The sequence below is a fragment of the Rhineura floridana genome, chromosome 1 (genome assembly GCF_030035675.1).
Source record: "Rhineura floridana isolate rRhiFlo1 chromosome 1, rRhiFlo1.hap2, whole genome shotgun sequence".
Taxonomy (NCBI): Eukaryota; Metazoa; Chordata; class Lepidosauria; order Squamata; family Rhineuridae; genus Rhineura; species Rhineura floridana.
In genome coordinates, this window is record NC_084480.1 from 41,771,754 (window position 1) to 41,797,593 (window position 25,840).

The 25,840-nt window shown below is 41.8% G+C and overlaps 1 protein-coding gene across 7 annotated transcripts in view; it reads left to right on the forward strand.

Moving 5' to 3' along the window:
- The window catches only part of RGS7BP (regulator of G protein signaling 7 binding protein), a 108,543-nt gene that overhangs the window by 74,505 nt on the left and 8,198 nt on the right, over nucleotides 1–25,840 (forward strand). For 5 of the 7 annotated variants that reach the window (XR_009760303.1, XM_061607451.1, XM_061607453.1 and 2 more), the window contains 2 exons: nucleotides 1,889–2,019; nucleotides 19,166–19,313. Coding sequence is in view for 5 of the 7 variants with exons in the window: in XM_061607451.1 (XP_061463435.1) it covers nucleotides 1,889–2,019; nucleotides 19,166–19,313 (279 nt within the window). In the remaining 2 variants the exon portion in view is untranslated. Of the gene's footprint in view, nucleotides 1–1,888; nucleotides 2,020–12,536; nucleotides 12,786–19,165; nucleotides 19,318–25,840 lie in introns of those variants that run through there. The other 2 variants (XR_009760304.1, XM_061607456.1) reach the window with 2 other exon arrangements.

Genomic DNA, 25,840 nt, shown 5'->3' on the forward strand with positions numbered 1-25,840 from the left:
CCCACAAAAAGCCAGGCAATCTGAAAAGCAGAAGCCATCTCAGCCAACCGGTTTATGTATGCCCTCCAGGGAAGGGATGGGTGGACAATATGAGCAACAGCTGGCTGAGTACCTGGGAGCCTGGTCCTGCAAGGCGTGACCCCTGCAGAGCAGAAGTCCAACAGGGAGAGGGCTGTGGTGGTAGCCGAGCAGCAGCAAGCAGGCAGACAGCAGCAGCAAACAGCTCTCCTTCCCCAGGAGGTGGTGGTCCCCTCCCCCCTACAGGCACTGGATGTAAATGGAACAAATAAGCAAATAATCCTATGATTTGTTTGAAATAAGTCAACTTGAAACCATGGGTTAAGAAGCTGGCTTGTTTCAACCATAGTTACGATTAATCACAGTTTAGGCATCAGACATTATGCTAAACTGCAGTTAATAAAAAACTGAAGTGGCAGTTTGCAATCTCGCAGCTACACTGAAAGGAGAGAAGAGAAGGAGAGGTTGAGGCTCATTGCAGCTCATTCCCATCCTGATGAACCATGACTTATTGTGAGGAAGTGAGCATTGCATAGTTTTATGTTGCTTAATGAAATTTTACTTCCTATAATTAACATTCAGTCATTGCCTCATATTCTATCACCAAGGAAATGGAACACTTTTAATGAAGGATTTTTTCAGGATGAAGCTTTTGCTCAAATCAGTTGGCAATGTTTTCCCATACATCCAAATAGATTTCATCTGTAATGAAGAATGAACATCCCGACTTGAAACATCTCATAAGATTAGCAATAATTTCCCTTTCTTCTTCTGTGAATTGACATTGATTATGCTACCACCTTTTTTCTTTTTTAGCTTAGTTCAGTTCATGTATTGCCGTATCCCCACTTTATTGCAGTGTGAGAAAATCCACGTTGCTAATTTTGGGCAAGCTGGCTAGTTGTGCTTGTGTTATGTCAATACACACAATTTGTTTGCTAAGCAGTAAAAAGTTCTTGCAGCAGTTTAAAAATAGGTCCCAAAGTGGTTGACTGACTTAAGATTCCAGTCTTGATTGGTATTTAAACATCAAATATATTTAGCTGTACATGAAACCATGTATCAATTATCATGTATCATGCAACATGTATCATGCAACATTTATCGTGTTAGTTGCTTTGGCTCCTTGGAGTTAGCTAGGAATTTAATTGTATTCCAGTGCAGGTATCATGAAATCAAGAAACAAGGTTAATTTTTTAAAAAATTAGTTATATGGCTTGCCACAAAACTCTTAAAATAGGTTATTGACATTATCCAGTTTCCTACTAATGCCACTAACTACTGGTGTACCTTTGCTTTTTGAATCTATAAAGTGTTTTTTCTCCTTGGCTTTGGTGTGGTTGTTCTGTGACAGATTAAGAGGCTGCCTGTTCTCTAAAACTGTATAATATGTACATAAGCATTTTTTATAGTTGAGCCTCAGAGTTATAAAACCCAGCACAGGAACTTAATCAATGTACTAGGTTCCCCTTCAGAGCGTTAGAAGTTTAGGTCATGTTTTCCTCTTCCAGATCTAAGAAGGAAGGAAAGAAGAGAAGGGAGTGTCCTGAGAAAGAAATGGTCTTTTAATTGTCTTTTTTGTTTCCTGATTTTCCCTCTGGAGTTTTTAAGTGTTAAGAGGTCCTAACTGGTCTGCCAACCATCATGTTTACAGTGAGAGACTGTGTTGTCAACTGAGCTGCCAGCCAATGGCTGGTCAAGCTCTTGATTATTACATCTTGAAAGATGTCTCTAGAGTTACAGGGTTTGTACATAACGTTTCCAAAAGGAAGGGTTTTAGAAACTGTCTAGATTGTCTAAAGTGGAGAGAGATAGAGAGGAATTATGGAAATGATAACATTTTCTGCTTGATTTTTTTGTATTGTTGCAGCCCAGAAGATGGTGAGATTCATCCTGAAATCTGTAGATTATATATCCAGTTGCAGTGTTGCTTAGAAATGTATACGACAGAGATGCTAAAATCCATATGCCTACTAGGATCGCTTCAGCTTCATCGGAAAGGTATTCACCTGCATCATAAGTCCTCTTGATCTTACTTCATTCACTTCATTTGCCATTGGTTGTCTGTGAAACAAGACTTTTACCATGCATCCTTCATCTCTTAGTCTCCAACCAGCCTGCCTGTAGGATGCTACATTCTGGACTCCTGCATCAATGCCAACGTGCATCTGGAACCAGAGCTTGGAAAAATTACTTTTTTTTTTTTGAACTACAGCTCCCATCAGCCCAATCCAGTGGCCATGCTGGCTGGGGCTGATGGGAGTTGTAGTTCAAAAAAAGTAACTTTTCCAAGCTCTGTCTGGAGCTCTTGGATGTTTAGGCTGCCCTGCTGGGTTCAGTAGTATATATACATGGATCAGTTGCTTCCACTGAAATAGAAATAATCAGTATATCTATCATAGTCATTACACAATAAAAATTAGCTAAACAATGTAAAATGATAAAATATAATCAGGTATTATAAAAGCAGTCTTCCATATTTAATAGGTATTTATTTATTTGTTGCATTTGTATCCTGCCTTGCATCCAAAGAGTTCATGGTTACACACATACACATAGACAGAATTTATTTCTTCTCCCTTCTTATCTCCCCACATGCACAGTTACAGTCTATAGCTGTGCAGGAATTTATAACCAAAATTCCCACATTTAAGAATAGCACTATTTACATTGGCCCATAATGATTAAAAGTGGGAGAGGGTCAGTAGCTTCCTTTTATAACTATAGACCTCTTTGGTTCTTCTATTTAAATATGCCTCTGGTGGATCCTGTAGATCAGAGATGGGGAACCTGTGGTCCTCCTGTTGGATTCCAGTTCTCATCAACCCCAGCTAACATGGCCAGTGGTTAGGAATGATAAACAATTGTAGTCACAATCACAGCCATAGGTTCCCCTGCCTGATCAGATAACATTTGATACAAAACTGGAACTAGCAAAACTATGGAAGGCTAATCCACGCAGATTGTTTTGCTTTTCCGTGGGTGTGGCCATCAATGTCATTGTTAAAATCTGGCTATATAATATCAGAAGTTTGGTTGCAAAGAGTGTCTGAGGCCAGCAATAATGGCTTCTGAGTCATGGATTTTAGACACATGATGCACAGCCTTCCACTCTCAAAATGTGGACATAACTCAGTTATGCTTTTCTGCTTTGCTGTACTGATTGCTATGATCATAGGAATCCCCACAAATTACAGGGACTGTGACACCATACGTATCTTGTGAGAAGGAGACTAAACTACATTATACTCTTGAGGGAAAGCTTGACGACTGATTATTTGTAACTTTCCATGAGATGTGAACATCTCACTGACAATCTTTTGTTTTTAAAAAAGCGTAACAAATACTCTGTGGCATCATTAAAACTAAAATTAATAATAGGCCTGGGGTTTTGTCTCACATAAGCACTGACTCCCTATGCAGTGTCATATGCTGGGATTGCCTCAGGGTGGACAAGGAGCAACATCAAGGCAGGAGAGCTGTGTGTCCTTCATGTTTCCACTCCTGGACCAGTAAATAAAATCACGAGCCTGCTGGATCAGGCCAATAGCCCATCCAGTCCAGCATCCTGTTCTCACAGTAGCCGGTCAGATGCTTATGGGAAGCCTGAAAGCATAACCTGAATGCAACAGCACTATTCCCACTTTGGAGCAGCGTGCAAGACACCTTCAGTGAGCCATTCGTTTAGCCAAGCCATTGATAAGGGAGGATAGCTCAGTGGCAGAGCAGTCTTGTATGCAAAAGCTCCCAGCTTCAATCCCTGGCATCTCCAGTTAAAATCAACAGGCGGCAGGTGATGTGAAGGCCCTTTGTGAGACTCGGGAGAGTTGAGCATTGTCTCTGCTACACAATACTGGACTAGATTAACAAATAGAGCTGGAATAAAACAATCTTCCGTTGCTTGTTATATCCTGTCTGCCAAAGTGAGGCAAGCCAACTGCTACCCCAAATGCTAATCAGAATTAGTTCCTCTGTTCCCTTCATTCTTCTCAGTTCTGTTTCTCACTGATCAGTGGACTGCACACTGAGCTTGCATACTACTCTGGGTTAGAGACTGGTGTATTGCAGCATGAACTGGTATCTAGGAGGTTGCATTTCATTAATAAATATCACAACTGCTGCATCTTCTTCTGTGCCTAGTATATAGCCATATAGCCAAACTGGGCCTCTGTGTAGTTTTTCATAGAAAAGTCCACTCAGCTACCCTTACACATCAGTACATGGTTCCTTATTCATGGATGTGTTCATGAGAGTGAGAAAGGACTGAATAAACATTTGCACTTGTGAATAAATATGGCCAAGTCTGGTCTGTGCTGGGAGAGGAAACTATGCTTGCAAGTGTTTAGCAAAAGCAGACTGTGCAGTTCAGCACTTTTGCTGACTATGTTACTCATGAGTATAGTACGGCCCTGCAGAATCAAAGCCTAAGGCTTTGTTGCTTTTTATATCTTTGGTAAAGGTCAGTTAGCTACCCAAGTTCAAACTACTCCTAGAGGGAGCTGACCTATAGAAGGAAAACTAGGTGGTAAAAAATATTGAAAACAAAATAGCTGCTCCACAGAAAGGCATTGAGCTGTTTTTAATCCAGATGTGTCCTCCTCTTGCAAACACAATACCCTCCCACACACTAATTGAGTTGAAGATAAAGTTGACTTTGCATGCCTTTTGCTGGGTGCATCCATTGTGGAGGCACTTTTTGAAAGCACTCCTAAGCCATACCAGAAATGCATCTCTGTTCATCTGTTCCCTTTTAATTCATGCCAGTAAACAATACTAGGAAATGTGGGAACATATATTCCATGAACAGAACCTATTCTTAGTTTTGTCATTTTTTATAAAGCACTTTTATATAAGCGTAGAATACTTTTAATGTACAAATGCTCTTCAGTTTTTATTATCTTTTCACAGTAACTCCTCCTTTATGTAGTATGCTGTTCTAAATACTGTAGAGTCATAATTCTGAGAGCTGCTGCAATGTAATGTGAGTGGGAAGTCCCATCTGGTTCAAATGTTTATTTCGACCATGAACTTGCTAGAAAGCTTTAGGCAAGGCATTATTTTCTCTGTTTTCTTCTCCCCCTCCCCCATCTGTAACATGGTAACCAGCATTGTTGTCAGAAATACTAAGAATATATGTCAAGTGTTTTCAACAATCAGGAAAAGTGTTATATAAATACAATTTTTATTAGAAAATATTCATAGGGAATAAAGAAAGGTGGCTTACACAAAATCAGACTATTTATCCTTCTAGCTTCTGAATATTCTAGCTTACTGGAATCCGCAGGAGGGAAGAGTGCTCTTGTACTCCAGTCCTTCTTAGGGGCTTCCTATAGGCATCTGGTTGGCCACTGTGAGGACAGGATGCTGGACTAGATGGGCCTTTGGCCTTGATCCAGCAGGGCTCTTCTTTTTTTCTCATATAGACTGCAGAAGCTGTAAAGTATCCATAATGATATGGCCAGGCAGCATCTTGGCTGCGTCTATCTCTGAGTTTGTGATTGGTATAGCTTCCAAGTTGGAGCCGATACGAGTTATTTTATCTGGAAAATGAAATTGTTTGCAGTGGGCTCTCATCTCCTGGGCCCACTTGAAGGAGGCCCCTCAACAATAAAAATAGATCAGCTGGCCAACATTGTACAGCTGCAGTGGTGGCAGAGAAGTAAGCTTTCTTCACTACTGTTACTGCCGCAGAGTTGACCCTAAATTGGGTTCTAGCTAAAGATGGGCTGAAGTATTAGAGATGGGCTGTAGCTCAGTGGTAGAGCATCTGTTTTGCATACAGCAGGTCTCAGGTTCAATCCCTGGCATCTCCAGGTAGGGCTGGGAGCGTCTCCTGTCTGAAACCCTGGAGTGCTGCTACCAGTCAATATGGAGCTAGATGGACCAATTGTCTGACTCAGAATAAGGCAGCTTCCTATGTTCCTTTTTTAATTATTTTTTAGGAGTGAGGCAAAAGGCCCCCACCAGGATTGAGTCAGTCTTTGAGGAGCTGGCAGAATTATTTCATGGGGGAGGTCTTAGATTTTAAATAAAAGATAGAGCTGAGGATCCCCCCCTTCTTTTAGCTGTTTCAAACAGGTGACCACAGCTACCTGTTCATAGAGACAGAATGCCCCTGGGAATGATGCAACATGATGACGTAGCATTGTTCCCAGAAACATCCTAGCAGGGAATAACTGGTTACCCCCTTGGGTATCTGGTCAGGGAGATGGAATGCTAATGGACCACAGCTATTTTATGGCCCCACCTTTTTTTTTAATCTCCTTGTTTGATTATTTATTTATTTAACAATATTTATTTATTAAAACAACAACAAATGTACTCAAGGGGAAAGTTTCAGGTACTTCAAAATGTTTGTTGATTTTTCAAACTTGCTTCTATTCTACACCCATGAGGACTAGAAATATATCTTTAAAAATAAAAGTTGGCATTCTCTAAAGTCTGACTAATGTTTCAGAGACTGATTGTATCTTGCTATTGTCAACCTCTACCTGCTGCACAGTTCTAAGGGAAGAGTCCTTTCTTTAGGGCCAAATTAGACATAATCCTCATTCATATATTGTTTGGCCATGGTATGTTTTAATTTAATAAAATGTTGTTGCAGAGGCTGCAAGCTGAAGTGGAAAACTAGTGATTGAGGAGAGGGTTCTTAAGCCTTTCTTCTGTGCAGTTTTCCCCCATGACTTTTATCATCTCGTGTCCCAGCTGCTTTGTCCCACAAAGGAAAAGAAGCAGGTACAGTTAAAGCTCATTATAACAAGTCTCACTGTACCATGGATTCAGATATACCACAGGTATGGCCATGTCCCCCAAGTAAAATATATAGTGCCCATTTCATCTTTTAACTCACAAGATCAAAAAACTCGGTGGGTTCCTGTTCTAGCAAAAAAATTTCCTCACTTCAGTGTCTGTCTAGCAACCAGTACTGTACCCAATGACTTTAACCCTTAAAGGTGAGCCTGAGCTGAAATGCAACTGGGGAAGGTTTCTCATTCACTCTTATATGAGCCTCTCTTTCTACTTAATTTTTTCTGTTTGTTGTACCTTGTTCTTCATCCACAGTGTTCCTTTCCCCGGTAAGTCCTTCCATTTGCTTCCCTGGATGTTTCTGAGCCATTTTTTTTTCTGTTAGCATTCTTCAAATTTTTCTCCTGAGGGTTCCCCCCCACCTCTGTTTCCCACCTTTTTCCCTTCCTGGCGGCTTTTTTCTAGGTGTTGTTCATTGCTCATGTCTTCTCACTTTTGGTTACTTCTCCTTTGTTATCATTTGTGGAGTTTAATTTGTTAATTTATTCTTTCCTTAGCGTTACTCTTCCTGCTTCTTCCCTTCCCGTTTCTCCCTCAACTTCAGTGGTGGTAGCAGTTGGCCTTTTCCAAGCATTTCCCTCTCTTTTTTTCCTTCACTACCCTATATCTGTTCCCAGTTTCCTCTTTCTGATCCGAGTTACGGTATTTATTCGTTTTGGTTGCTTCTTCTGCCATGATCCTCTCATCTGTTTTTTTTAAAAATAATTAAGTGCATTTCAATACAGTTTTCATTACAACATGGAAGCCCTGTAACATAGGTGCATCCTTTGTCCCCTGACCTCTGTGTTATAATGAGCTTTCACTGTATGTGTATTGTTTCTTTTGCAGAATAAAGAGCAGTGGAGGGGGGACACAAAAATTAAAAACAAGAAACAAGGGAAAAGGTTATGCTTGCCTTAATTTAGCATTTGTTTGCATTTTGTCAAAAAAAGACCGGCTTCCTGTAAACAAAAGGAAAATGGAAAATCAGAAGGCCAATTTGCAATTGTACAAAAGTAATATATAATCGAAAAATTCATACAGCATGTACTTAATGCATACAATAACTACAATGTAACAGGCAATGCTGCTGTTTTCAGTTACATACATTACTTTAGCTCAAATGTAAATGGACTGTTTGCATTCTTTTTTTGTTTGCCTTTCGCCATGAAAAATCAACACAGGCAAACTAATGCGATTTGAACTTCAAATTGAGTCCCAACAAAGAATTTGGGAGGCAGATGTCTGCAGGCACAAGGAAATAACACTGACATATCATTCACCTTTTCTCTGAAGAGTTTACAGTCTAAATTTCAATAGTAGAGGAGATACCTTCCTTCCTCTTGCCTTTTCCAGGTTAACAGAAAAATGATGTAAGGTGATATCTATTTAAAATATGGGAGTCCATAACTTTTTGTTGCTGTACAGGGTTCAGTAGAGGAAGTATTCCTTGCTTCCTTTTGGATAGCAACCTAATACGTGGAAATAGTTTTATTGAAATATGGCTAGGAAAATTCATTATCCAAATAGTTTTCTACTTAGGCTAAATATCTCCATGATATAAGTAATCCCCTTCTTCAGTTAGCTACCCTTTCTGCATACCACTAGGATGTGATTGCAGAAGTATTGTGTGCACCTGTTGGATGGTGCCTGTGAAATCTCACGTCCACCCCCTCCCTCCAACCTGCCATTTTATCTACTTTTTAGAGCTTACCACTTTCTCCACTAAAGCTAGCAGTGAAGCATGCAGACAGTCTCTTAAAATTGTCAAGACAACTAGACTACACTCTGTCCCTTTGAAGGCTGTGTACTCTTATATGTTAAAAATATAATAGGAAAAGAGGAAAAAAGGAAAGAAACATCACCTCCCATTAACAATAAGAATGCTGCATCAATCCATTAGAAAAGATAAGAATAATCCATCGATCCTAATTTAAATATACACATTAATATAAGCCATCCATATGTCCAAATATGTATCCAAACAAGATTGATGATTATATGTAGAAAGGACAGTAAGAACTTCAGACCACTGAATTATGGATGATGGGTGCTTGTCCAACATTGAAATAGAAGGGTGCAATCCAACTAGTATTTGTGCTGGGCTGAGGGAGTTGGATATGGTGGACCCCCGGCTGAGCTGACAGGCTCCTGGCCCACTGGGCTCTGCTGGCAGAAGCCCCCCATCCTGGATTAGCCATGGCACTGCCAGAACCCTGCTGGTTCAGCTGGGAGTACGCTGAGGACGGCCAGCCTGGCGGATGGAGAGCCGGAGGAAGCTGGCAGAAGGCCCAAAATACTATGGCCGAACAATATATGAATGAGGATTATGTCTAATTTGGCCCTAAAAAAAGGACTTTTGCCTTAGAACTGCGTAGCAGGTATAGGCTGACAAAAGCAGGATACAATCAGTCTCTTAGACATTAGTAACACTTAGAGAAAGCCATCTTTTATTTTTAAAGATATATTTCTAGTCCTCGTGCGTGCAGAACAGAAGCAAGTTCTCCAGGAAATGATGGAACATGATGGAATGCTAATGGACCACAACTACTACATGGCCCACTTCAATAATCTGGTGGACAGATTAAGATGGTCCGCCCCCAGAGACTAATGGAATCCACTGGATTCCTAAATGCCCTGGGGGAGTTCCCAGTAGATAGAGCAGGTGACCCTGTTGAAACCCTTGTCACACTGTGGAACAGCAAGGCATATTGGGCACTTGACACTGTTGCCCCTGAGTGCCCTCTCCGGCATTGTGGAGCCTGGTTTGCACCTTGGTACACCAGTGAGTTAAGGGCAATGAAACAGGCTGGACGACAGCTAGAGCACAAGGGGCTGCGAGTCTGATCTGGCATGAGTAAAACATCATAACCGTGCCTACTGTGCCGACTTCTCTGCCTCCATTGCATCCTCAAGTAGCCATCCAGTGGAGTTTTTCCATATTGTCAGGGGTCTGTTGACAATAACTCCAGGAAATGAATTTAGACCCTTTGGAGGCCCACTGAATTGTTTGCAAGGCACTTTGAGGGTAAAGTTGCTCACCTCCGTAGCAGTCTTGATGCCCCATCCATATCTACTGCAGTCCCCAATGAGGTGCCCAGTGCAACGTCTGCTGCAACTTCTTGGGAACGATTTCAGTTGATGGCTGATGACATAGACAAGGTGCTTGTGATGATGTGGCTAGCAATGTGTCCTCTCGACTCTTCCCTTCTTGGCTTGCCAAGGAGGGTTGACCGAGTGGATCCAGGGTGTGGTCAATGCATCATTGCGGGAGGGAGTGGTTCCAGCCCCCCTGAAAGAGGCGGTGATCCAACCGCTCCTGAAAAAGCCCACCCTGGACCCGTTGGTCTGCGACAATTACCAACCGGTTGCAAATACCCCCTTCTTAGGGAAGATGATTGAGATGGTTGTGGTGCAACAATTGCAAGTACTCTTAGATGAAACAGATTATCTTGACCCATTCCAGTCTGGGTTCAGACCTGGTTATGGGACTGAATCAGCCTTGGTTGCCCTGATAGATGACCTTTATCGGGAGAAGGACGGGAAGTGCAACCCTGTTATTCTTACTTGATCTCTCAGCGGCTTTTGATACCATTGACCATGGTATCCTTCTGGGCTGACTTGGTGAGATGGGTAATGAAGGCAGTGTTTTACAGTTGTTCCAATGCTATCTCCAGGGTTGTTTTCAGAGAATAGCATTGGGTGAATGTATTTCAGCTCCCTGGCAGTTGTGCTGTGGGGTGCTGCAGGGTACTGTCTTGTCCCCCATGCTGTTTAACATCAATATGAAGCCCTTGGGAGCAGTCATCAGGAGATTTGGAGCGAGGTGTCAGCAGTATGCTGATGATACCTAGCTCTAGTTTCTCTGTAACATCTGAATAGGGAGAGGCCATGCAACCCCTGGACCGCTGCCTGGACTCTGGATGAGGGCCAGTAAACTGAGTCTGAATCCTAGCAAGATGGAGGTACTGTGGGTTGTTGGTTCCTGAGTTTGGATAATTGGATGGGATCGTACTCCATGCTTTGGATGTGGTCGTACTCCCTCTGAAAGAGCAGGTCCGTAGTCTGGGGGTGCTCTTGCATCTATTTTTGTCACTAGAAGCCCAGGTGACCTCTGTGGCTAGGAGTGCCTTTTACCAGCTTTGGCTAGTAAGACAGCTGCAGTTATTTCTGGACCGGGATAGCCCGACCACGCACTGGTAATCTCCAGGGTGGATTACTGTAATGCGCTCTATGTGGGGCTGCCCTTGAGGTTGGTCCAGAAACTGCAGCTGGTGCAAAATGCGGCTGCAAGACTGCTCACTTGGGCAGGGTATCACCAACATGTCACCCTGCTGCTGAAAGAATTGCACTGGCTGCCCATTTGCTACCGGGCCAAGTTCAAGGTTCTAGTTTTGGTGTACAAAGCCCTATACAGCTTGGGACCAGGATACCTGAAAGACTGTCTTATCCCTTATATACCCAGTCGATCACTGCGCTGTGCATGTGAGGGCCTCCTGCAGATACCATCTTATCAGGAGGTCCATTCTGCACAACATAGGAAACGGACCTACCCTGTGGTGGCACCTACCCTGTGGTGGCACCTACCCTGTGGAATTCCCTACCCTTAAATATTAGGCAGATACCATCTCTATCTTTTCGGTGCCTATTGAAGACCTTCCTCTTTCAACAAGCCTTTTAAGTTGAGGCTTTATCCCAGTCTGCGTCTGTGTTGGAATTGCTTTTTAATATGTTTTTCAACCTTTCTTTAAAAAAAAAAAAAGATGTCTTGAAAGTTTTTTAAAAAAATGTTTTTAAAGATGTTTTGCTTAAATGTATTTTAAAGTCTGTTTTCATGATGTTTTAAAGTGCTTTTAGTGCTTTTGTTTGCCACTCCTGCTGGGAGGAAGGGTGGGATATAAATAAATAAAATAATAAATAAATAAATGGTTGTGGCATCCGCCCAGTTCTCTGGAATGCTCTGTCAACAGTTTCTGCTGGCGCCTTCTGCTTTAACTTTTAAGCGCCTGCTGAAAACCTTTTTGTTCCACAAGGCTTATGCAGGGAAGTAAGAAGATGCTCTTTTCACAATAGTTGATCTTTTTTTATTGTATTTTTAATGTTTTTATTCTATGATTTGTTTTTTAACGCTTTGATATTAACGAAATAGCAGTGTACAAATATTTTTATAAATAAATAAGATTTCCCTCAGTGTACTCTGGACTGTTGCTTTTTGGGAGAAAATTGCCAATTGCTTGCAAGTGACAAACCCATCAGAATAATCACTGGAAAACACATTTTTAAGAGTATAGTAACTTATAAAATTACCAAGGGAACACTTTTGTAAATCCTCTTGAATACATGAAACACAAGAAAGGAAGTTGCCTTTTGGTGGCTATTACACCTCAAAATATGCAATATGAATTGACCCTTTGTTTATGGTAAGGTAGTAATGAGGGAGCGGTTGCTTTGCTTTACTAGCAGAAAAAATCCCATTGCCTTAAGCACACAGCTGGATGCTCTTTTGATGGGAGACAGCACAGAAGATAGGAAGCATATCCTTGTTTGGCTAGCAAGTACAGAGTATTTGTAGTGTACAAATCATTTTCATCATTTTCTGCAAATGCAAAATATGGAAATGGGAAGAGAACAGGAATTAAGTGTTTTAAGGATGCAGCTTACACTGCTTTCTGTTTGGTCAAATGGCTTATGCATTTATTGCTGATTTTGTTTTGCATGCTTTCAACTGTCAGTACGGGTTTTAAAAAAAGATGACGATGATGATGATAATAAAACAAATGGAAGAGGACTAAAAACCTGGCCCTGCAGCAGATGGTGTGCTACTGCTGGCAGGGATAACACCAAATGGGTGACACCAAAGGGGATCCATCCTTTGAATCACGACTTCGGGGAGCCACAGGGATGGAGGCAATCCCAGTTGAGATTTTGACAGGGTGTGGATGAGAGACAGGGAGCTGCATCGGGCTTGTTAGGTTGCCAAGGTGAGAGTCTGATTTGGCTCACTTGCTCTTATCTTTTTGTGAGAGGCAGTATGGTGGACTGTAGCTGGAGGAAGGTTGCTGAGGGTGAGGGATGGGCACCTGAGGCTGGTTTCTGGTGTTTTTGTTTTACTCCACATGCGGTAGACTTGTACGTATTTTGCATCTATGTACATTTAAATAGATGTATTTTCATGAGCTCCTTTGGGAGGAAGGGCAGGACATAAATTCAATCAGTAATAAATAATAAAAATGTACATCTTATTATATGTACTCTAATGTGTTTATACCTTAGCCTAATCAGTGTTAATTTATTTAATATTAATTTATTTCACTGTACTTTATGGAAATTGGGTGTAATGTTGATATTGCAGTGTTATTTGGTTTGTTGTGTTTAAGGGGCAGGGAATCAATTTTACCCATTGGGAGTGTTTGATGGGGGAGTATGGTTGAATTATGTATCTGGGAAACAAAATCAGGGAGGGGGAAGGTCAGGGTGCCTTGACCGGCAGCCTCATGAGTAGAGGAAGGGATGGTGCTGGGGTGTGGCCATATCAGGTAAGGGGTAGAGATTGTAGATGGCTATGGGCCAAGGCCTCTTCTGGGTTATCCCCTAGTAGTCAGGAAGACTTGTTTTCCCACCTGATAGTACTGTTGGTGAATGCCAGATCAATCCATAACACCAACCACATCCATGACTTTATGGTGGATGAGGCGGCTGACCTGGCATGCATTGCCAAGACCTAGACAGATGGACTGGATGGCCCTGACCTGTCCCAGGTACATTATCCCAGATACTTGATAGGTTGAAGAGTCGGCAGAGGGGCTAACCATTGTATATAGGAATTCCATCTCTTGCCAGCAAGCCGATCCACTTAGGCACAAGTTTCAAGATTCTAACCTTGGCGTTAGGCCACATAGACAGAACAAGAATGCTCTTGGTATAACGTCTACTATGCTCTCAGCAGCCACCCTGCCTGATCTGGTTGAAGCAGTCTCAGAGGTGGTATCTGAGTACTTTAACATTCATGCCAAGGCTGCCCTGTATTTAAAGCCCTTCATGAAATTGGGACCAGTTATTTTTCTGAGTGCCTCCTCCCATAACAACTGGCCTGAACCCTGCTGTCAGTAGGAGGGGTTCTTACCTTGCCAGTGGACATTTTCCACTGTGCAGGGATGTGGAACAGGGTCTTCTCTATTATGGCACCCTGCTGAAGAATTGTCATCCCCTGAAGGCATTAATGGTCACTACTTTGTTGGGCTTTTTGTCAGCAAGTTAAAATACAGTGCCTTCCCTGACCATTGCTCTCATATTACTGAATTACAAATGGTACATTGTAATTGCATTCTGTATGATATTTTAATTTGAAACACTGAAACTCAAAATCAATTATTGTAAGGTGACATTGGTTTTATGTTGGGAAATAAGAACATAAGAACATAAGAAGAGCCTGCTGGATCAGGCCAGTGGCCCATCTAGTCCAGCATCCTGTTCTCACAGTGGCCAACCAGGTGCCTGGGGGAAGCCTGCAAGCAGGACCCGAGTGCAAGAACACTCTCCCCTTCTGAGGCTTCCGGCAACTGGTTTTCAGAAGCATGCTGCCTCTGACTAGGGTGGCAGAGCACATCCATCATGACTAGTAGCCATTGATAGCCCTGTCCTCCATGAATTTGTCTAATCTTCTTTTAAAGCCGTCCAAGCTGGTGGCCATTACTGCATCTTGTGGGAGCAAATTCCATAGTTTAACTATGCGCTGAGTAAAGAAGTACTTCCTTTTGTCTGTCCTGAATCTTCCAACATTCAGCTTCTTTGAATGTCCATGAGTTCTAGTATTATGAGAGAGGGAGAAGAACTTTTCTCTATCCACTTTCTCAATGCCATGCATAATTTTATACACTTCTATCATGTCTCCTCTGACCCGCCTTTTCTCTAAACTAAAAAGCCCCAAATGCTGCAACCTTTCCTCGTAAGGGAGTCGCTCCATCCCCTTGATCATTCTGGTTGCCCTCTTCCGAACCCTTTCCAACTCTACAATATCCTTTCTGAGATGAGGCGACCAGAACTGTACACAGTATTCCAAATGCGGCCGCACCATAGATTTATACAACGGCATTATGATATCGGCTGTTTTATTTTCAATACCTTTCCTAATTATCGCTAGCATGGAATTTGCCTTTTTCACAGCTGCCGCACACTGGGTCGACATTTTCATCGTGCTGTCCACTACAACCCCGAGGTCTCTCTCCTGGTCGGTCACCGCCAGTTCAGACCCCATGAGCGTATATGTGAAATTAAGATTTTGTGCTCCAATATGCATAATTTTACACTTGTTTATATTGAATTGCATTTGCCATTTTTCCGCCCATTCACTCAGTTTGGAGAGGTCTTTTTGGAGCTCTTCGCAATCCCTTTTTGTTTTAACAACCCTGAACAATTTAGTGTCATCAGCAAACTTGGCCACTTCACTGCTCACTCCTAATTCTAGGTCATTAATGAACAAGTTGAAAAGTACAGGTCCCAATACCGATCCTTGAGGGACTCCACTTTCTACAGCCCTCCATTGGGAGAACTGTCCGTTTATTCCTACTCTCTGCTTTCTGCTTCTTAACCAATTTCTTATCCACAAGAGGACCTCTCCTCTTATTCCATGACTGCTAAGCTTCCTCAGAAGCCTTTGGTGAGGTACCTTGTCAAACTCTTTTTGAAAGTCTAAGTACACTATGTCCACTGGATCACCTCTATCTATATGCTTGTTGACCCTCTCAAAGAATTCTAATAGGTTACTGAGACAGGACTTTCCCTTGCAGAAGCCATGCTGGCTCTGCTTCAGCAAGGCTTGTTCTTCTATGTGCTTAGTTAATCTAGCTTTAATCATACTTTCTACCAGTTTTCCAGGGACAGAAGTTAAGCTAACTGGCCTGTAATTTCCGGGATCCCCTCTGGATCCCTTTTTGAAGATTGGCGTTACATTTGCCACTTTCCAGTCCTCAGGCACGGAGGAGGACCCAAGGGACAAGTTACATATTTTAGTTAGCAGATCAGCAATTTCACCTTTGAGTTCTTTGAGAACTCTCGGGTGGATGCCATCCGGGCCCGGTGATTTGTCAGTTTTTATATTGTCCATTAAGCTTAGAACTTCCTCTCTCGTTACCACTATTTGTCTCAGTTCCTCAGAATCCCTTCCTGCAAATGTTAGTTCAGGTTCAGGGATCTGCCCTATATCTTCCACTGTGAAGACAGATGCAAAGAATTCATTTAGCTTCTCTGCGATCTGCTTATCGTTCTTTAGGACACCTTTGACTCCCTTATCATCCAAGGGTCCAATTGTCTCCCTAGATGGTCTCCTGCTTTGAATGTATTTATAGAATTTTTTGTTGTTGGTTTTTATGTTCTTAGCAATGTGCTCCTCAAATTCTTTTTTAGCATCCCTTATTGTCTTCTTGCATTTCTTTTGCCAGAGTTTGTGTTCTTTTTTATTTTCTTCATTTGGACAAGACTTCCATTTTTTTGAAGGAAGACTTTTTGCCTCTAAGAGCTTCCTTGACTTTGCTCGTTAACCATGCTGGCATCTTCTTGGCCCTGGCGGTACCTTTTCTGATCTGCGGTATGCACTCCAGTTGAGCTTCTAATATAGTGTTTTTAAACAACTTCCAAGCATTTTCGAGTGATGTGACCCTCTGGACTTTGTTTTTCAGCTTTCTTTTTACCAATCCCCTCATTTTTGTGAAGTTTCCTCTTTTGAAGTCAAATGTGACCGTGTTGGATTTTCTTGGCAATTGGCCAGTTACATGTATGTTTAATTTAATAGCACTGTGGTCACTGCTCCCAATCGGTTCAACAACACTTACATCTTGCACCAGGTCCCGGTCCCCACTGAGGATTAAGTCCAGGGTTGCCGTCCCTCTGGTCGGTTCCATGACCAACTGGTCTAGGGAATAGTCATTTAGAATATCTAGAAACTTTGCTTCTTTGTCATGACTGGAACACATATGCAGCCAGTCTATGTCCGGGTAGTTGAAGTCACCCATTACTACCACATTTCCTAGTTTGGATGCTTCCTCAATTTCATATCTCATCTCAAGGTCTCCCTGAGCATTTTGATCAGGGGGACGATAGATCGTTCCCAGTATTAAGTCCCTCCTAGGGCATGGTATCACCACCCATGTTTGTAAGAAACATAAAAAACTGAAACATGTTGCTTGCATAAGTATTCAACCCCTGTGCTATGGAAGCTCCCAGTTTACACAGATGAAAGAAATTGCCCTATCGAGGACACAGCTACCTTACCATTGGCCTCCACCTGTGAACCATTAAAGTTGCTGTCACATTGTCAGGATAAAACCCCCACTGTTGAAGGATCATTGGTCAGGCTGTGGATCTGAAGGAAAATGAAGAGCATTCTACAGAAGTGAGAGATATTGTAATACAAATGCATAGATCAGGAAAAGGGTACAAAATAATATCCAAGTGTTTGGATATCCCAGTGAGCACAGTTGAATCAATAATCAGGAAGTGGAAGCATCACATCACCCAGGCACTGCCAAGAAAAGGCCGTCTCTCAAAACTCAACACTCGAACAAGAAGGAGACTCGTGAGAAAAGCCACAGAGAGGCCAACAATCACTTTGAAGGAGCTACAGAGTTCAGTGGCTGGGAGTGGAGTAATGCTGCACCAGTCAACCATATCAAGAGCTCTGCATACACTGGCCTGTATGGGAAGGTGACAAGAAAGAGCTGTTACTCAAAAAGTACAATTTGAAAGGCATGTCTGGAGTTTGCCAGAAAGCATTAGAGTGCCCCGGCTGCAATATGGGGAAAGGTTTTGTGGTCAGATGAGACCAAGATAGAGCTTTTTGGTCAAAACTCAAAGTGCTGTGTGTGCAGCAAACCTAACACTGCCCATGCCTCAAGACACACCATCCCTACAGGGAAGTATGGTGGTGACAGCATCATGCTGTGGAGATGCTTCTCAGCAGGGACTGGGCATCTTGTTAAAATCGAAGGAAGAATGGATGGAGGATACAGGGAAATATAGCAAGAGAACCTGCTTTAGTCCACTCAAAAACCAAAGCTTGGGAGGAAATTCACTTTTCAGCAGGACAGTGGTCTCAAGCACAAGGCCAAAGCAACATTGGAATCGCTCAAGAACAAAAAGGTGAATGTCCTACAGTGGCCCAGTCAAAGTCCTGATCTCAATCCCATTGAGAATCTGTGGCGCTCTTTGAAAATTGTGGCCTACCACTGACATCCAACCAACCTGAATGACCTGGAGCGAATCTGCCAAGAAGAATGGGCTAAAATCCCTCTGACATTGTGTGCAAAGCTGGTACATATACCCCAAAAGACTTAAAGCTGTTATTGCAGTGAAAGGTGGCTCTACCAAATATTAATATGTGGGGGTTGAATACTTACGCAAGCAACATGTTTAAGTTTTTTATGTTTCTTACAAACATTTCCAGCATAACACCACTGTCACCTTACAATAATTGATTTTGAGTTTCAGTGTTTCAAAATAAAATATCATACAGAACATTGGTCAGGGGTCTGATTACTTTTGCAAGGCACTGTATATTTGTTCTCCTTGGCCTTTGGAGAAAACTAGTTGATATTGCCTAATGCTCCGGGTTTATCCTATACTGCTGTGTTTATTTAATTACTGTATATTATTGTATTATATTATGTTGGAAACTGTCCTGAGGCCATTGGGTGATGAAGGGTGGTCTAGAAATCTGGTAAATAAATTAATAAGTGATGAAGTGAAAGAATGAATAACAGAAATAGCAATGACTCAGAAAGTACACAGAAAGCTTGTACGGTACAAGAACTGCACTTAAGACTCGGTAGACAAATTAGTTAAGAAGATCATTTCAAAATGCTTTGCTGTGAGAATAAGGCTTCATGGGGGAAAAGGCATGATAAATAATTTGATGCCATAAATGTAAAAAATACGAGTTCAGAAGCAAAGATAGGCTTGAAGTGTGTATGTAAGTAATGTATGATGGAAGCAAGAAGGGGTAGCTGTGTTCCTTTGAGGGGAAAGATGGGATAGAAATTTAATAATTCAGAAGTAATAATATGGCTCTTAGGGATCAGGGGCTGAGTTCCAGTACATTGCATGGCTCAGTTATTACTTACTTTTCTCTTTTTAATAGAAGGGGAATGAACTATGCAAAATATGTAAACTAGTAAAATTGCATCATTATACAGATCATAGAATTGAACTTTTCATAATGCAGAATTTTTATTTCTATACTGTATTTATTTAGTTCATAGTACACACAGCAATTGAAGTTCAGCAAGCATTTCAAGAGTCCCAGGTATGGAGAAATGTGGCTGTACACTGTTTGTAATCAGATTTTGTTTTGTTTTTGAAAATTTGAAAGGGATAGAAACTTGTTCAGCACCCAAGATCATAGACAGTAAAACAGAGGAGAGTTCAGAAGTTCCTATTTTAGAAGACACATCATCTTCACCGACAAACATCCAACAACATTTATGGCAGGTTTCCACGGATATTGAAAACACAGAGAGGTATGTTCCATATTTAATAATCATAATTTGACCCCATTAAATACTTCTACTTTGAATTAGCAAGGCTGAGGCATACACAAAAGTAGACTTCCATCTGTACATCCCTTACATGGTGAGGAACTTGATGTATATGCACACCAACACACATCATATTGATATGCAAGTGCTGGCAGATGGAGCTATGTGGTAGCAACCCCTATGAGATGACCAGTGATGGTACAGATCACCTATTCAGGGTAAGGATGAAGTTGGATATTGGACCATTGGTCACCTGAAAGGTGGTTTTCCCAAGTATCATGCCATCAGGTGGGTAGAAGCGCCGCCTAGCGTCAGAAGTCAGGAATGCAGAGGAGTCAAGAATTCTGGTCCTCACTCCAGTCCATTCCAGAGGAATCCAACGGAGAGTATCTTGACAGCAGTCACATGGCGAATACAGCACAAAAAGAATACATAGAAAAAACAACTGCACACACAACAGAAGCAGCAAATATTGATGATGCATGTAATAAAATCTTGACAATTTCACATCATAAAATCAACAAATAGAAAGCAACCTTAGCAATACGTGTATGGATGAAATGTGACAAGAGAAATGAACATAAAGGCAGCCCCTGCCCCCCAGCAGGGAGGGCCCTGATGGCATGATACCAGTGGGGAAGGTCCGCCTAAGCTGCCTAAATATGCGATACGTGTTGTAAAATGCGCCTCCCAAAGGAAGCATCTGTAGAAGCATAGTGATCTATCTTGTAGTGCCAAATAAATAAGTTAGGGCTAGACCAAACAGCGGCCTTACAGACAAGCAGAGCATTAGTGGCCAGGTCAGCCATGGTGGCTGCTAACCTCATGAAGTGAACTGTGGTGTTACGAAGCCCCCACAACTTCATGGACTCATATACCAGCGAAATGCAAGCTTGCAGCTAGCCAGACAAAGTTAAACTAGAAACTTTCCCCAAAAAACTTTTTGGGTGAAAGGAGATGGAGACAGTCTAGCGAGTGACCGAGGTATGAGTGAGGTAAACTTTGAGAGCCCTGCTTCCATCTAATGGATGCCAAGCCTTCTCCCTAGGATGAACTGGATTGGGATAAAATGCCGGCACCCAGTGAAAGGATTCCGACCCAGTGCAGGTTGTCCTGGTAAACAAAATAGAAGAGATGGCTGAAACCTGCCAATGCAGTGTTAGAGCTTCAGCCCTGTCTTCAAACCTGTATAAAGTGTAGAACAGTCCGCTTGGCCAAGGAGCCAGAACAGCAATGACTACCTCAGCTTCTGTCTCATGATAACTCATGAAGAAGTGGAGAAGGCTGAGTGTTCTGACTCGAGGTAAACAGATCCATAGTTAGAGGACTGAACCTACATTGCAACTGACAGAAGACCTCGGAATGAAGTTTCCATTCCCATGATACCACTGGTTGCCTGCTGAGCCAGACCATTTCAATGTTCATCTCACTACTGAGATGCTCCACCCTGAAGGAGCATAGGTGATGCCCAGCCCAGGTGAAAAGAAAACTTGTCTCTACATGAAGACTTGTCGACTGAGTACTCCCTGAAGAGGGAGAACCAATGAGAGAGCAGACAGATGTCTGTGCCATGTGTTAAATTTGAGGTCCACCCAAAGCCCATCCTGTAGAAGCCCATGGTTGCTCCGAGAGTCTTAATTTTCTTTCAAAAACACCATGTGGCAAAACTGTAGCAAATAGACTGGTAGAAGCATTTCATGGAAGGCCAACAGGATGCTAAGATAGTGCCAGTCACACTATGATGGTGTCAGTCACGTCCCACAAGAGTCCAGGCTTCTTCAGAAAGCACTACTCAATTGCTAGATTGTCAGCCTCAGCCAGACCGGGTCTGGATGGTTCATTGGCCCCTGAGATGTTCAGCCAAGTCAGACTAGGATGCAGAAAAGGACCTTGAGACAGCATGGTTAAATGCACTGGGAGATGCCATGGTGGAGAAATCTCCAAGTTACCTATTTCCAACAAACATGGCCAACTTGTCCAGAATGGGCTGAGGTGTGTTCTTACCATATCTTTTCCACCACCCATGACAGTAGAGGCATTGGTGAAAAGGTGAGCAGGAGATCTGACAGCTAGGTTGAGTGCTGGGCCAAGATCGATCATGGTGCCTGCCTAAAGAATATTAAGCTACAGTAACTGTATAAGATCCAAACCTCTGCAATGAACAGTTAAGATCTCACATCCCTAACAAGGGACATGGAGCCTGAAAAATACTAGACAACTTGCTAAGAATCCACTAGCACTGTATCATATGGTCACCTGGAAATGTTCAAATTCCTATTTAAAGAGGAAACCAGTGGCATGATTAGACGGCTAGAGTGCACTCCCTGCATAAGTAGGTTTGAATTAAAAAGAAGAGAGTTTGCATAAAACTCTGGAAATTGAAGTTGGTGGATCCCTAAATGAAGGGAACGTCTCGGTGACAATTGCCTTCAGAAGCCAATCAGAATTCCTTGTGGAGCTTCTGGCAGGAGAAAGGCATTACACTTCCATGGAATCCACAAAGACTAGGAAGTTCCCTTGCTTTGATAGCCTTTATTGTCTTAAAACTACCATGTAGTTGCACAGCAGAGATAGCCACTGATTTGGAAGGCTTTAAGGACGATTAGACAAAAACATGGAGGATAAGGATACCAGTGGTTACCAGCCACGATGAGTATGCTGTAACTCTATAGACAGAGGCAGTATGCTTTCAAATACCAGTTACTGGAAGATACTGCAGGTTTTCCATGGGCATATGGCTGGTCACCATGAGAACAGGATGCTGGAATAGTTGGCCACTGGCGTGATTCAGCAGACTCTATTTATGTCCCTATATTCTGTTGTACATACTTAAACAATGAGGAAAAGGAAATAAATACCCAGGAACATGTTCTTGCTAAGTACCTGCGCAACACCCAGAATGCTGAGATAAAGATATCAGCTCAGCATTGCATGATCAGATTAGAAGAACATCACGAATAGACACCAGAGAATGTAGGCAATCAAACCCCCTGAAAGTTTTGAAGCAGCCACAGAAGGAAGCTGCTCCACCTAGGTGAAACTTTGCGCATCTCTGAGAAATCACAGAAAGTGCCATGGAATGAGCACCTGCAGAGTGCCAGTAATCTTAAACTGCTGTTTAAATGAACAAAGGAGAAACAGAAGACCTGGAAGCCTGCCTTTTGAAAAAAGCATGTATGTCTTTTGATTCTAACATCCTCAAAACCATCCAGAAGGACTACCTGTCTCAAAAAAAAAAAGGAGTAAAGTCAAATTAGCTTACATTTGAAGCATATCCCCCCCCCCCAAACTGCTTATATGCATGTAGGGAAGCAGAAAATCATCTCAGGACATACATATAAATCTGTGTAAACTTTAGCCAAGTTACACAAATTGTACAGAGAAGAAAGCCCTATCAAAGGCTAATTTGTTTTGACTGTTTTAATATGGAATTTTAAACTGTTGTAAGCTGCCCAGGGACCTGCTGGTGAAGGGCGGGAATCAACAACCACCACCTTCCAGGATTTCCTTTAGGTAATAAATTAAAACCCTGGTAGGAAGAACAGCAATTATACCATTGAAATAAATAGGGCTGAAGCTTCATGTAACTTTAAAAGACATACTCATCTTTATTATCTTACTTATTTATATTTACCCAGCAGGGTAACAATAAGGTCATCCTCTGGGGACCCTCCAAACTCAAGAATTCATAAGGTAAATCCACTTATTTACTCATTCAGTTATAAAGGACTGCAGCTGTTCAGAAGAGCAAACTGGATCTTTGTGCTGCTATTCTTGGAAATATTTCCAAATAGGTATCACTGGGCCATCTCCTAGTAAAACTCTTACATTCTCATGGAGCTCATGAGGCAATTCATATGTCTTCATTTCACTGTGGCCCGCCAGAGGAGCCATCAGGTTTTTCTACTGTTGCCCATGGAAATGGCCTGCTGGCTGTTCATGCCTTGGGGGAGAGAATATCAGGTCTTGTAGAAGTATTGAAACCAATATTCTAATGCCTTCATTAAAAAAGGCGGGAAAACTCCATAGCTCGAGACTACACCATATCTCTGCCCAAAGACTGATAATCCTGTCTGTTCTGAAGTGAAAAAGCTAAACCCTTTTCACAGGTACAGGATTGACTAGGACCAGCTGCAGCTTAGAATGGGAATGGCTGGGACAGAGGACGTCCCAAGCTGTTTCAGTAAGGCAGGGGCAGACAAGAAGCTGCACAAATGAAGAGAACTGATGAGAAGGAACCATAGGTTGAGATGTGAACCCATCAAGTTGTGTTCTGAAAACACAGCAGAAAGTCAGAAAGCGCTGCCAATTTCTCTCGACCATGAGCAGTGTCCTCCGACAAATGTGCAATTTCTGAGGAGGAATTCCCTTCGCCCTGGAGATTAGAGGTGCCCTCATGAGAGGAAGGGTAGGACATAAATCTAATAAATAAATTTGTTGTTGTTATGTGCCTTCAAGTCGATTACGACTTATGGCAGCCCTATGAATCAGTGACCTCCAAGAGCATCTATTATAAACCACCCTGTTCAGATCTTGTAAGTTCAGGTCTGTGGCTTCCTTTATGTAATCAATCCATCTCTTGTTTGGTCTTCCTCTTTTTCTACTCCCTTCTGTTTTTCCCAGCATTATTGTCTTCTCTAGTGAATCATGTCTTCTCATTATATGTCCAAAGTATGATAACCTCAGTTTCATCATTTTAGCTTCTAGTGATAGTTCTAGTTTAATTTGTTCTACACCCAATTATTTGTGTTTTTCGCAGTCCACGGTATGCGCAAAGCTCTCCTCCAGAACCACATTTCAAATGAGTTGATTTTTCTCTTAACCACCTTTTTCACTGTCCAACTTTCACATCCATACATAGAGATAGGGAATACCATGGTCTGAATGATCCTGACTTTGGTGTTCAGTGATACATCTTTGCATTTGAGGCTCTTTTCTAGTTCTCTCATAGCTGCCCTCCCCAGTCCTAGCCTTCTGATTTCTTGACTATTATCTCCATTTTGGTTAATGACTCTGCCAAGGTATTGATAATCTTTGACAAGGAAAATGTCCTCATTGTCAACTTTAAAGTCACATAAATCTTCTGTTATTACTTTAGTCATCTTGACGTTCAGCTGTAGTCCTACTTTTGTGCTCTTTAACTTTAACTCTTTAACTATCTTCATTCGTTTCAAATCATTACTAGTTTCTGCTAAGAGTATGGTATTGTCTGCACATCTTAAATTATTGATATTTCTCCCTCCAATTTTCATACCTCCTTCATCTTGGTCCAATCCCACTTCCTGTATGATATATTCTGCATACAGATTAAACAAATAGAGTGATAAAATACACCTCTGTTTCACACCCTTTCCAATTGGGAACCAATTGGTTTCTCCATATTCTGTCCATACAGTAGCCTCTTGTCCAGAGTACAGGTTGCACATCAAGACAATCAAATGCTGTGGCACCCCCATTTCTTTTAAAGCATTCCATAGTTTTTCATGATCTACACAATCAAAGGCTTTGCTGTATCCTTCTGAAATTCCTTGGTCCGTTCCATTATCCAAACGTATGTTTGCAATATGAGCTCTGGTACCTATTCCCTTTCTAAATATAGCTTGGACATCTGGCATTTTTCACTCCATATATGGTAAGAGCCTTTGTTGTAGAATCTTAAGCATTACTTTACTTGCATGGGATATTAAGGCAACAGTTGTTAACTAGAGGTATTGTCTTTTTTGCATTCTTCCCTGATAATGTCTCTGACTTCAATCCATAGTTCTTCTGGTTCTCAGTTAACTAAGTTTAACGCCTCAAATCTGTTCCTTATTTGATCTTTATATGCTTCTGGGATGTTATTTAAATTGTATTTTCGCATTATGATTGCTTTGTTGTTCTTCTTTAGCTTTACTCTGATTTTCGATATGACCAGCACGATCTGTACTGCAGTCTGCTCCTGGTCTTGATTTCGCAGAAAGTATGGGACTTCTCTATCTTCTGCTACCAATTATATAATCAATTCGATTCCTATATTGACCATTTGGTGATGTCCATGTGTACAGTCGACTTTTTGGTTGCTCAAAAAATGTGTTGGCAAGAAACAAATTATTGGCTTCACAGAATTCAATAAGTCTTTCTCCTGCTTCATTTCTATTCCCTAAGCCCCATTTCCCCACAATTCTTAGTTCTTCTCTGTTCCCTACTTTTGCATTCCAGTCCCCCATCAGCACATCTTGTTTTGGTGTGTGATCAATTTCTTCTTGTACTTCTGTGTAAAATCTCTCCTGTTCTTCTTTTTCTGCATTTGCCATTGGAGCGTAGACTTGGGTGATGGTTATGTTAATAGGTTTCCCATTTAATCTCATTGATATAACTCACTCAGACCTTGAGTTATAGCTCTGAATTGTTTTTGTTACATCACTTCTCACTATTAAAGCAACCCCATTTCTTCTTAATTTCTTGTTACCTGTATAAAATATTTTGTAGTTGCCTGATTGAAAATGTCCCATTCCCATCCATTTTAATTC